Raw genomic sequence first — 13,085 nt, forward strand, 5'->3', positions numbered from 1 at the left:
CGGTACCTGCAGAGGAAGGAGAAGCTGGTGGAGAAGAGGCGCTGGTGAGGCTGAGAGAGGAGAAGTGGCTGGTGGAACAAGGTGGAGAGACGGGAAAGGATGAAACACAGAGCTTGGAGGAAAGATGGGCCCCCATCAGTGTAGAGGCACCTCCTCTGTGAGGGTAGGTGAGGCTACGGATGCACCTGTGAGTGGGATGGGGCAAAAGCAGAAAGAGGAAGGAAATCTCACCTGTGAGCACCTTGTTTTTCTCAGTGAGGCAGGAGGTGAGGTGGGACAGGGCAGGAAGGGGACTCAAGAACAGTAATGAGGGTCATGAATACCCTCTGAGGGAAAAGGGAGAGAGAAAGCTGACCAAGACGAGCATCAGGGCCAGTGCCAGCATCACATCCTAATAGAAATGATGACCAGCCGAGTTCCAGTACAAAGAGCCCTGTTCTCTCTGTGCCTTTCTTTTCTCATTCATTCTTTCAACAATCTGATGAGGCAGGTGTTGCTAATTTCTTCACGTTATAGAGGAAGAAGATGGTGCTGGGAAAGTGTCCACATCGGAGACGTTATGTGTTGGGGCGGGCTTCCCGCTGAGACGAGGCTTACTGCAAAGCATGCCCTTGTCTTGTCATCCTTGGGCTCGGGGCCACCCAACTGTAGGGACACCCACTCCCGAGGTTGTGTTTCGTTTCTGGAATCTATGAAGGTGGAGGGCAAGCTGGGGGGCCGAGGTCGTGAGAGACATGGAGAGGTAGGTCACAGGTGGCTGGGGAGAGATAGAAGTGGAATAGAGACACTTCTCTATTCTGAGACAGAGTGGAGGCCAAGGTCATACCCAGGTGCAAATGTCCTTCACGATGTTGGGGACAGGCCTGCAGAGCCAGTGATGAGAGGCGTGGAGGGCAAACCGAACCGGGTGAGGTGAGCTTCGAGGGAGGCCGGGCTTTGACAAGGTGATGGTTTAGATGGGGTGGTGGGCATGGAGGAGAGTTTCAGCATCGCCTTGGGCGGCCTGTGTGTGGGAGAAAGGGCATCCTCTACTTGAGAGGCTGCAGGGTGGCAGTGTTCTAGGGGGAGACCTGGCTTCCGTGCAGGCCAGGAGGGGTAGGCTCAGTGCTAGAAGAGAGCTTCATGGCATCTGGGATGAGGGATTGATTTACACTGATGTCACTGCTCGGCTGTCCCCTCTGGGAGCATCTGCTTGTGGCCAAACCCCGGTGGGACTTCGGAGTCACAGAAACTTTGGTCTCAGTCCAAACTTTGTCCCTTCTGAGTTGTGAAGTCTTGGGCTTCAGGATTCCGTGATGCCTGGCAAGTAGTATGGAGCTCAGAATGTGTTTGTCCTCTCCCCGGTTCCCCTCCTCTTCTCTCAGCTGCCAGGACAGGGGGGTACAAAGCAGGATTGGAGGGGAGAGGGGCTGGCCTCGGGGAACCCTCTTCTGGCTCTTGGTGGTACGGCTAATGCTCCATCAGGGCTGCAAGGGAGCAGGTTGGCAGTGTTGGAGCCTTCTCCCCACCTCCCAGGTACACTCAGGCCCTGTTTCCCTTCTTCTTCCAGGGGTAGCCTTCTGTGAGCTGCCTGTCATCTCAAAGCCCAGCTTTGAGCCAGGGTGGCGGGGTCTCCAACCCTGCCTCCCGCATGGAAGGTGGGAGCTGGGCTCCCAGAAGGTGGTCGTGCCTGCCTGGGATCACGCTTCTGGCCTTGGCCTCTCTGCTCAGCTGCCTTCTCACCTCCGGCCAGGCCAAGGTCTACAGTCGCTGTGAGCTGGCCAGAGTGCTGCAGGATTTCGGCCTGGATGGATTCCGGGGATACAGCCTGGCAGACTGTAAGGACTGCCCTCCCTCCCTCCCTCCTGCTCTCCCTCCCTCCTCCTCCCTCACAGGCTGTGGCCTTGGGAGCTTCTGTTCTCCTTTGTCAAACAAGGATCCTATGAGCTGAGAGGCAGAGAACACCTGGCACTGGGTCGTGAATACACAGCAGGCAGGCGACAGGCAGCCAAATCAGAATGACCTCTTCATTTTCTCCCCCACTGGTAAAGTCGGGAGCCAAAGGAAAAGAATGGTTTCCTACCCTAATCTGAATTGTGGCCACTAGGAACAGACATTTCCAGTGAAGTTTAGGGCAAGCTGAGCAAAGCAGTAAATACCAAACTTTTCAAGCTGGTGGCAGCTTCGAGGAGCTATGAAGTACACCCACACTGGGACTCATTTCTTCTCTGGTTCTAGCCCTCTCTCTAGGTTCCCCCCGTGCCTTCCTAATCATGTCTCTGAAGAGCGAGCTCTTGTTCATTCATCCCACAGCATTTCTTGGGTCCTACTATGTGCGGGCAGTGAGACCGTGGGAAGATTGCTAGCCTAGGAGTCAGGACGCCTGAGGTCCGGTCCTGACTCTTGCTATTTGGTAGCTCTGTGTGACCTTGAGTAAGTCACTTTGCCCCTCCGAGCTTCGATGGATTCATTTGTCAAGGAGGTGGGAGGGCGTCTGTCCTGACTGCCTGGAAACAGGAGTTGAGGCTCGGAGGAGGTGACGTGTGGAGTCTCCCCATGAGCCCTCTGGTCTGGGTTGGCTTCCGTCATCCGACCCGCAGACCTGTGTCTCCGCCCTGTGCAGGGGTCTGTCTTGCTTACTTCGCAAGTGGCTTCAACACAGCTGCCGTGGACCACGAAGCCGATGGAAGTACCAACAACGGCATCTTCCAGATCAACAGCCGGAAGTGGTGCAAAAATCTCAACCCCAATGTCCCAAACATGTGCCAGATGTACTGCTCCGGTAGGCTGGGCCTGGGTCCGGGGCTGGCTGGGGCCAGGCTCTGCACTGGCCATTGCTTCTTCCCCAGCCTTGTGTGTTCCTCCTGCCTTATGTCTGAGTGGGGACCCCCGCTGCCTGCTGGGTCTACCAAGGAGGGCGGGATGGGGCAAGTGATGAGGATGGGTCCTCCGTGAATCTGATTTGGGGTCCCAGATGGGACACTGTCCTGAGAGCTATGGGAAGGGAGGGGGGATGGCTTCTGATGGGGGGAAGTGATCGGGTAAGCCCTGTGCTTCCAGGGCGGTCGAGGGATAGGGTTGAATTTAGGATGGAGGAGGGTGTGTACAGGTGTGAGAAAGACAGAGAGATAGAGACAGACTCCGGCTGTCCGGCTCCACCCCCTGCTCCCTCATCGTGTTTCTCTGCCTCCCTCCCCAGACTTGTTGAATCCTAACCTCAAGGATACTGTTATCTGTGCCATGAAGATAACTCAAGATCCCCAGGGTCTGGGCACCTGGTAAGTAATGTAAGTTGGAGCCCCCTGCAAGGTGATGTGGCCAGGACCACAGTAGGGAACTAACCTTCTCTGAGTGTCCTCCTTATCCCAGGCACCATTCTATGGCCTCACAATCTAATCCTCATGGCAACTTTTGGTGGCGGAGCTCACTACCACTGATGTATTTACAGACAACGTACTGAATTTCAGGGAGGATAAGCAAGTCACTGGAGGTCACGGAGCCAAGCCTGGCTCTTCCAAGATCTGCCTATGTTGGGATGCCTGCCTACAAGTTCATTAGACCAGGGTCTAGGAACTTTGTTTGTTTCTTAACTGTGGCATCTTTGTCTAGTACAACAGATCAAAGAAGGTTCCCGGCTTGAAGCATGGGTGGGTGCTCTGGAGTCGCACCCTATCAGCCTTCCCTTTACTCCCCTCCTTCCCACGAGATGGCCTTTGGAGCCACCCTCATAGGCAAGGGAGTTTGGACGAGCATCCGATGGGGCATTGGACTATATCTTTGGAGCCCCTGAAGCAGCAGGCCTACAGCTTCCCAGCCTCTTCCGATGGGAGCTTCTCTACATAGAGTCTCCAACCTCCCTTTACTCCCCTATCTGGATAGCGGCAGGGGACAGAATGTGGGGAAGGTAAAATCCCTCCAGGTGGCCAGAGTACCAGAACTCAGGGCAGATGCGATAGTGACGAGGCTGGTGGGGTAATTAGGAAAGTATCAAATGTCACTCCATGATCAGAAGGAGGCGAGATGGACTAGAGGCAGGGGGGCTAGTTGGGAAGCCTTTGCAGGAGTCTAAATGAGAGACGGAGGGTGTGGACTCAGACAGTTGTATAGGGGATGGACAGGAGAGGGGTTAGTGGGGAGGGGCTGTGGAGGAGGAACAGGGACACGTGATACATGGCCAGTGAGCGAGAGGAGGAGGTGAAAAGGACCACGAACATAGAGAAGGTCGAAGGTGGGCCTTGACAATGGCCACAGCTTTGGAGATGTGTTGATTTGAGAACAGTTGAAACCCCGGGGAGCTGAATCTGGAATGAGGCAGGCTCAGCAGGATAGAATGCACATCTATAAAATCAGGAAGGGTGAATGCAGGCTCAGGTAGGAATCCAAGGGCTTGAGGCCTTGGGGGCACTACCCTGGGATGGAAGAAACAGGTTCTTTGGGGTTAAATCAAAGAACAACTCTCTTGTACGCTGGGAGTAAATCTGTGGCATGTATAACCTCTGAGAGGTGGCTGAGGCTAATAGGAAGTGGTCCTAGAATGTAGGAAGGGGGCTGTTTATTCCCTCCACATGCACACCTGAGAACTCATCTGTGCCAGGCTCTGTGCTGGGTGCTGGGCTTCAGGCGTGGCCAAGACCCAGTTCTTTGCCCTCAAGGGTCTCAGTCTAATGGAAAAGACAAACAGGCCAGTCAACCCCTCTCACTTGATAGATCTATCAAGGTCCTTTAGGGGCCCTCCTTGCCATTGGGCTCTCTGACATTGACATCATAGAGGACACTAGTTATCCAAGTTTGGAACCCCTGGGAACTTGGGACCCCCACGATCCCAGGATCTTGCTTAACTTCCTCCAGATGCTAGTATGACACTGGAAAAAGGTAATGATCCTAAAAGAGCCTCTAAACTATAGTTACCAGCAACTGAAAGATCCAGATTGGTAGCCAAGGAGAATTGGGAGTAGGTACATTTCTGTCATTTACAAGCTGTGGACCTTGGGCAAGTAATTTTGCATCTTAGTCTCAGCTTTTCATTTGGAATATAGGGAACATAATATCTGCCCAATCTACCTTATAGGGCTGCTGGGGGGGGTGATGGCAGATAAATGGGTGATGGGTGTGACAGTGCTATGTAAACTGTAAAGGGCTGTACACATGTATGGTGGAATCACTGTCTGCAGAAACAGCATGGTGTAGGAAGCGAGCATTGAACTGGGGCTCTGGACCCCAGTCTTTGCCACTGACTTCTGGGTGAACTTGATTACTCTGTTATCTCCATCGGTAAAATATGGAGGCTAGACAGGTAACTTTTTAAGGGCTATTCTCTCTCTCTCTTTTTCACTTCTTTCAGGGGGTTCTTTGCTAGTTAACACAGCTGACTTGTCTCTCTTCCCCTTGCTAGCCCCTTTCCTCACCTCACTTCTGGTTTAGAGCCCACGCCTCCATCCTGTTCTTCTCTGAGCAAAGACTGAAGACCGCAGCTGATTTGGTCTCTCCTCTTCCCCATCTTCCATCCTCAGGGAGGTCTGGAGGCATCACTGCCAGGGCAAGGACCTCAGTGACTGGGTGGATGGCTGTGAATTGTAGGATTCTCTCTGGATGGACAGGCCATGCATAGCAGCTTGGGAGATGTGGTTTGGTTCCTGACCCAGGCCTGGGGAGACAAGCCAACTAATAAAGTATAGTTGAATATAAGTGTGGTTCTCAGCTATCACTGTGTGTCCAGGTGGCGTGTTGGAGCCAGAAGCATCTCAGGGTTCCCTCACTATCCGCATGGGCTGGGGTTCAGCTGGACTCCAAAAAGCCTACCACGGGAGGTTTGCCTCCATTCCTGGAAGCCTGGGGGAGGGGGGGTGTCAGTGCCTGTGTTGCCCACACCTGGCAGAGTTTCCTACATGAACCTCTTGAATATATGATTGATGCATGAACGATGCATCCTGAATGAACGGTAGGCGCTCCGCTAACGTCTGTAGAACTAGTGAATGAATGGGCCCCGATACCTTCTTTCAACATAGCAACAGTTCATTCAACAGGAGCTGTCAGGCCCCAGGCCTCCCTCTAGATGGGACCACAGCCCCTCCCGAGCTCTCTCCCTCTCAGGGGGACCGTTCTGCCTGCTGCTCATCCAAGTCCCGCTCACCTCGCACTTGGCCATATCTTGGAGCAGTGGGGGGTTTGGCACAATTCGGGAAGAGCTGGCTTAATGGGGTTTCTCCTTTATCCTGGCTGCCCGACCTTGGGAAGGTCACTCCACCTCTCATGGACAAGAGGAGCTAATAAAGGCCAGCTTGCAATATCGTATTGATATCAATCACATAATACAGAGCAGGGAGGCACCTGGTACAGGGTGTGGCACAGAGTGGGGGGGACTTAAGAAACACTGGCCTCTTGTCTGGCTTCCCTGAGCTCTGGGGGTGCCAAGTCCCAGCCCACCTGGTGGGTATATGTCCTGCCTGTCCTGGTGACCAGGGCTTCCTTGGGAGGTCTGCACCAATGTCCTCGTCACTGTTTGCTGAGAAGGAGGAAGAGGAGAGGAGAAGGTGTGGAAGAAAGAGCAAAAGAGGCACGGGGATGGTTGGGATAAAGTGGCAGAAATTCCTATGGGAAGTGGGGAGAATTAAGTGAAGTTCTGGCACTTTTTAAAGTTCAGGTCACTAATAAGGACCCACTGTATAGCACAGGGAACTCTATTCAATACTCTGTAATGACCTATATGGGTAAAGAACCCCCCCCCAAAAAAGTGGATATATGTATAACTGATTCACTTTGCTGTACACCTGAAACTAACACATTGTAAATCAACTATATTCCAATTAAAAATGTTTAAAAAAAAAAGGAAAAAAAAAAAGTCCTAGTCACCTCATTCTTGGACTAGTTTGGCTCCAGGAGACTAATTGGAAATGGACTTTATCTTTTGTGCAAAGGGTGGGGTGAATGCCCCAGGGGATAATTAGCTTGCTAAGGTGCTGTTCCTTCTCTACCTGCAAGTACAGGTGAGGGGCCCCGAGGCTCCTGGCAGATGAGTGGGGCTCTGCAGTGTGCTTCTCTTGGGCGGAGGTCCCTGTGCTCTGCCTGTGAGATCCGTACCCTGAGCTGGATGTGGCTGGCTTTTTCCACTCTGGACACTGGCCTGAAGCTTCTAGAGTGGGAAACTACGGGAAACTGGCCCAATCAGATGGGATCCAGCACTCACCGGACACCTCTATTGCAAACTGAGCACAAGCCTCTATCCTATGTGGCCAGGAATCCTTCTGACACTTCAATGGCAGCCAACCTTGATGGAGCTGGCAGGTAGGATAGGACTTCATCCTCTCCGAACTGCCACGTGTCAGGCATCTCACCAGCACTTTCCATGGTTTATCTCACCACCCTCGCAGCATCCCCAGGGGGTAGAGATGGTCATCCCCATTTTTCAGGAGAAAACAGAGCCCCAGACAAGTTCTAGAACTTGCCCAAGGTAACACAGTTGGTGGAGCTGGGATTCGGATGGGGCTGTTGAACTCCAAAGGCTGTGCTTTGTCCTCAGCATGTCCCAGCCTCCATAGCTGGACCAGCCCTTGGACTCTCAGTCGGCTGGACCCCTGGGGTGGGAAGGCACAGTGGATGGAGGGCAGTGGAGAGACAGCCCAGTTCTATCCAGCAAGCATCTGTCCTTCCTCAGACACTTCACGTTCTCCTCTGTCTCCAAGCCTTTGCTCAGGTATCTCCTCTGCAGACCTGCCTCCCTGGCAACTTCCACCCACCTCTCAAGGCTTCAGCCAGAACCTACTAATGCCTCAGCCCGGCAGACAGCCCTGGTGCCTCTTCTCCAATGAGTGTGCATGCCAGATGCATCTCCGCTTTACGTCTCTCTGCTCAGGTTCCTGTGTGCGTGTCTGTTGCCTACCTCTGCCTGCCTAGACTCTGAGCTCCCTGAGATTGTGTCCTCTTGATATATGAGCCACGCAGAAAATGCTCATGGAGTGAGGAAGTCCGGACGGAGACCCCCAGCTGGTGCTGGGAAGCCTTCCAGCTGTTTCTTGTCCCTCCTCGTTGTAACGCAGGTTGAACTGAGGATGCTTTGGTGCCCTCCAATCACTTTCTCTTGGGCTTATTTTAACTTGGATAGAATTCCTTTTGAAAAGAAGCCACAAAGTCTGAATTACACTAAAGACAAACAGCCCATGATGGTGTTAAGTTAGCCAAATGAGCCACTGCCTTTGGAAGCAGGTGGTGTGGAGAGTAGTTTTAAGGAGTCAAGACATCCAAATTCCCCATGCCAAGGCATCACTCACGGCCATTATCCTGGGTGTTTTTTTTTTTGTTTTTTTTTTTAAACAAAAAGCACGATTACAGTCTTGCTCAAAAACAAATGAGATGTCAACAGGGGTGCGTGTCTAGGGGCTCAACGGCATACAGAGACCATGCGCGTGCGTTTCCTGCATGCAGTGGACGCAGTGGTCACATTCCTGAAGAATCAGGCCACAGGGATGTTTGTAGAGTGATGCTCCAGTTGCTTTCTATGTATGCAGGTCTCCTCGGCCCTCGTAATCACCATGTGCATAAAGTAATCCCAGAGGTTCTCTGTTCATACTGATTTTCTGCTCGTTCATTCATTTTGCCCTCTGTGAGAACTTGCTAGCACACAAGCTGCAGCAGGTTCCAAAGGTTTAAAAAATTATAGGAGAAAAAACTTGACATTGATCAAACCCAATCTATCCTTTTTCCTGCCGGTAAATTGAAAAATGACAGTCAGAATATCATTTAGGGGAAGAAATGTTGGTTGCTCTAGTGGTACTCTCCTCCTGCAGTTCTTCTGGGGGAATGTTTAGCACTTTCTAGACCAGGGGTGTATCCCTAGGGGATCACAGATGGGCTTCTGGGGTCCATAACCCTCCTAAAATTGTATGCAAAATTTTATGTACATCTATGGGGGCCACGTGCATTTTTTTTTCTGGGGAGAGAGTTCATAGTTTTCACCTTATTTTTAATCCAAGCAAGATTTAGAATCAATGTTTTACAGGAAGAAAAAAGGAAAGAAGAAAAGATAGAAAGTATACACCTCGGCTCGTTTAATCCTCATAATTACCCTGACACCTAGGTATCATTATCACCGTTACATAGATGGGAAACAGAGGCTCCGAGCAGTAAACGGAATATTTGCTTGAATACCTGACACCCATTCTCAATTTAGACTCATAGACCATTAGAGTTGGGATGCACCAAAGGGATTATTTGTCCATTTCCCATCCCTCCCCTCTTACAGAGGGGGAAACTGAGGCCCAGAGAAGTGAAATACATTTTCTAAAGTTATATAGTTAGTTTACAGCAGAAACAGGTTAGAGATTCAATCTTTTGACTCTGTGCAAAGCTTTTGCCAACTATTGCTTTATTCCTGCAAACCCGGTAAGCGTAGGTTTCATTGACTATTAAACCGAATTAGTAAGATATCCTCCCCTTTCCACCCATCCTCAGGCCGGGCTGGTTCCCACTGACCTGTTTCATGGTCTCCAGGGACCTCATGGCCCCAAACACACTCAGCCTATGAGCCTTAGGAATACACAGATGCATGCGCAAAGTGATTCTACGTGCTAGGAATCCCAGAGCAATTAGGTAGATGCATCAACCTTTGGCTTGGGAAATACGGTCCTAGACCCTTGGAGAGCAGAGGAAGGAGCCTGAAAGACTTCAGCCGTGATACAGCCCTCAACCTGCTGCCCTGGCCCTTCATCCTTTGGCATCTGCCTGCCTCTCAGTGGTCATTTTGGACACTTTCCCCTTTCCTTTCTTTGCTTGGCTCCCCTGGACTTCCGTGCAGTCCCAGGACTCTGCCGCCTCCAGCACTCCCCCGTCCCACCCCAACCCCTGGCTTTGCACATGCTGCTCTCTCGCTTTCCTTCCGCTGCAAAATTCAGATCCGTCTCTCAGAGTCATCTGTTTACTTAGTGTCCCCTGCTCAGATGATAAATTCCTTGAGGGCAAGTGCCCGGCGCACAATAGACCATCAATAAATGGAGAACCCGTGTTCTTCACGTGTTTCCCCTTTCCGCATCGCCCTGCTCCCCTCCCAGCTCTGCCAAGAAGCTTGTTCTATGCAGTGCGGGGTCTGCCCTGGCTGTGGGTGAATCAGGGCTGGCAGCCCACACCCCCGGAGAAGAAAATTCTTTGCTTCTCTGTAACGGGGGAGCTTTCTGGAGGCGCTTTCTGGAGGCCTCTTGCCTCTGCTCCGAGTTTAGGTCTCAGAATCGAATTGAAATCTCTGAGCTTGTGGAGGAGGAGGTCCCAGGTTCTTCCTTGCGTCTCAGGCTCAGGCTGGCCGAGCTGAGCTTCACCTGAGGGAACCATTACCACAAAGATCACACCTGTGGGCGGGGCCTGCCCTGCCTTCCTCCCTCCCAGCTCACCAAGTACCTAGCCAGAGACCCTCTGTGGACCCTTGGTCACTAGCTGCGCTCCTGGTTGAGACTGTTACAAAAATAGCTCCCAGCTGGATAGAGGAAAATAACCCTGACCTCTCTCCACCCAAAACAACAAGAAAAAACAGCATTTAAGCAGCTGGCTCGGTCCCTGGCAAGGCTCCTCACAGAAATGCTTATTCCTTTAGCCTAACTGCAGCAGACCACCGATTCTGAGATTATGTGCCATTATTTGGTTGATCGATCAATTGATTGGTTGACGTGACACTTTGAGGTCCCTGATGATTCATCCCTGTGCTTTGTTGGGCTTGCGATCAGTCCAAAGTCGCGGCCATCATGTCATCATTTGGGTGACTCTTGAAAATGTGACAATTCCCAGGTCTTCTCTGTCTACCGAACCTCTCCAGTAAAGAAATCATTTCTCCACTAAAGGAATGATTGCACACAATGCTACTTGTTTGCAATAATGATACTAAAAAATACCACCACTCCCAAGAATTTAGGCTTACGACTATGTCTTTGCTCAACAACCAGTTAATTATAATCAGTAGCTGGCTATTGATTTCTTCTCTCAAATTTCCTGTCTTTTTTTCTTTAAACAGGTTCAGTTTGTAGACCTGCTCCCAGATGAACAAAGCCAGAATCCCCAAATCAGAAGGGGCACATACAGAAGCCTGAAGCAATCCAAACCTGTTATGATATTCTTCACTCCATCCCAAACTGATTTGAAGTTTTTGTTTGTTTGTTTGTTTTAAAGGAAGCCAGGAATCCAATGAAGCAGTTCAAATTGAAATTTAAATTACAGATTTTAAAAAAATGTATGAAACTGTTAAACTGGAACGAAGCAGAAGCATCCAACAGACTCCCAACTCACTGAGTAGACATTTAATTTGGATTCTATCCCTGATGGGAGCAGTCTGAAGACATTTTCTGTTCTTCTACATCCTATAGTCTAGGCACCAGAAGGACACTTACCAGCCTGACGTAATGAGGAGTGAACTTCTCTCAGGAGAAAGACTTCCATGCCCTGGCAAAGTTTGGAAAAATGATCACTCTCAGTCCTTCTTGCTTGAAGTGGGCCTACAGATGGAATTGTGAGCCTGGGAGCTTGGGAGTGTAGTTTGGGCACTGCTGCTAACTCACCGTGTGATGCTAGGCAAGTCTCTTCCCTCCCTTTTTGGGTCCGCTCATTTGGAAAATGAGGGTAAGTAGATTACGTGGTCCAAAGGGCTCTTGGTAGGCAGAATAATGGCCCCCAAAAAGGTCCAGGTCCCAAGGCCTGGAACCTGTGAATATGTTGCTTTACATGGCAAAAGAAACTTTGAAGATGTGATTAGTTAATAACCTTGAAATAGGAGGGTTATCCTGGATTATTGGCTGCACCTAATCTAATCTAGCCTAATCTAATCTAATCTAATTCATCTGAGTCCTTTAAAAATGGAAGAGGCAAGCAGGAGAGGATCTGAGCTAGAGGGAGGTATGACTACAGGAGAAGGTCATTGTCTTTGTGATGTAAGGACTCAACCCATCATTCCTGTCTTTGAAAGAGGAAGAGGCCACAAGCCAAGGAACGTGGGTAGCCTGTAGAAGGTGGAAAAGGTTTCTCCTCTAGAGGCTCCAGAAAGGAAGGCAGCCCTGCTGACACCTAGATTTTGAACCAGTGAGACCCATGTCTGATTCTTGGCCTCCTGAACTGTAAGATAATACATTTGTGTTGTTTTAAGCCACTAAGTTTGTCATTTTGTTACGGCAGAGATAGAACACGAAAACAAGGACACTTCCAGCAGCTGTGCACCCTGTTTCTAAAAATTAAAACCCAGCTTTGCTAACAGCCCTGGGCAACCCTAGCTGAGAGGATCCTTGGGAGGAGACATCAGAGGGATGCTCTGTCCCAGCTGCCTCTTGGAGCCTGGTGACTGCAAGCTCCCGGCCCCGGCTTGGTGTGTGTGGCTGGTGTGACTTGTCCCACTGGCAGGGGGAGTAGTACTGTCATAGCACCTCGAGTCTGAAGGGGCCTCCGGAGATCATCTGTGAAGACACAGGTAAGGTATTATCTTCATACTCAGATGGAGGGAACTGAGCCCAGAGAGGTGCATGATCTCATCCATCAATTCCTTGTGTTAGGAGAGAGAAAGAGAGAGATTGGATAGCGAAGCAGGGACCAGACTGCCTGGTCTAGCCAGTGCTTTCGGTGCACTTGTGCATGAGGAGGGAGGTACAAACCATATTAGGTCTTTCTTCGTGGCTCTGGGGATGACTTTGAGTTGGGAGTGGCGGGGGGAAGTAAGGGGAAGTAAAAGATTAGACCACAGGAACTGGCCCTGCAGAATTAGCAAGATGCTGTGAGGACGAGGATTCTGCAGGAGCAGGAAGCTCTCTCTTGCCACAGCGGGGCTTGAAAGGGCATGCCCCGTCCCCAGAAGAGGGCACCTCCCACCTCCTCGCCCACATGGACATGCTCTCAGGAGTCGTGGGGAGCAAGGCAGAAGTAGGTCAGTTTGATGGGGGTGAGGAGGCGGGCTGCAGAGAGGGCTGGGAGAGGCAGGAGTGAGGGAGGGGGCCCTGCTGGGGCAGGTGTCCAGCCTGAACTCACTGGCCGGGTCAGGAGGAGCCAGGACAGAGGACGGAAGAGCAGAGGGATGTGAAGGCCTCCTCTAAGGTTTGCAGGGCTGGGCAGCGTGCTCTGCCTCCCTGTCTGCATGCCACGTGCCTGTGGTCCAG

General features: G+C 51.2%; 1 protein-coding gene across 1 annotated transcript; it reads left to right on the forward strand.

Annotated features, from left to right (window-relative positions):
• The first annotated feature begins 1,573 nt into the window (after nucleotides 1-1,573).
• On the forward strand, nucleotides 1,574-5,556 carry SPACA3 (sperm acrosome associated 3). The gene is made up of 4 exons (XM_007190163.2): nucleotides 1,574-1,817; nucleotides 2,603-2,761; nucleotides 3,179-3,257; nucleotides 5,490-5,556. Exons 1-4 carry the CDS (start codon nucleotides 1,631-1,633, stop codon nucleotides 5,554-5,556), a joined length of 492 nt encoding a protein of 163 aa, XP_007190225.2. The 5' UTR covers nucleotides 1,574-1,630.
• Nucleotides 5,557-13,085: the final 7,529 nt, after the last annotated feature.

Source organism: Balaenoptera acutorostrata, chromosome 20 (genome assembly GCF_949987535.1).
Source record: "Balaenoptera acutorostrata chromosome 20, mBalAcu1.1, whole genome shotgun sequence".
In the NCBI taxonomy this organism is placed as follows: domain Eukaryota; kingdom Metazoa; phylum Chordata; class Mammalia; order Artiodactyla; family Balaenopteridae; genus Balaenoptera; species Balaenoptera acutorostrata.

Bases quoted from the DNA above. Each gene is read 5' to 3' on its own strand.
- SPACA3 (XM_007190163.2), top strand. From the start codon at position 1,631: ATGGAAGGTGGGAGCTGGGCTCCCAGAAGGTGGTCGTGCCTGCCTGGG. The intron at 1,818-2,602 runs GTAAGGACTGCC...CGCCCTGTGCAG, and splicing joins GGGATACAGCCTGGCAGACT to GGGTCTGTCTTGCTTACTTC. The intron at 3,258-5,489 runs GTAAGTAATGTA...TTCCATCCTCAG, and splicing joins CCCCAGGGTCTGGGCACCTG to GGAGGTCTGGAGGCATCACT.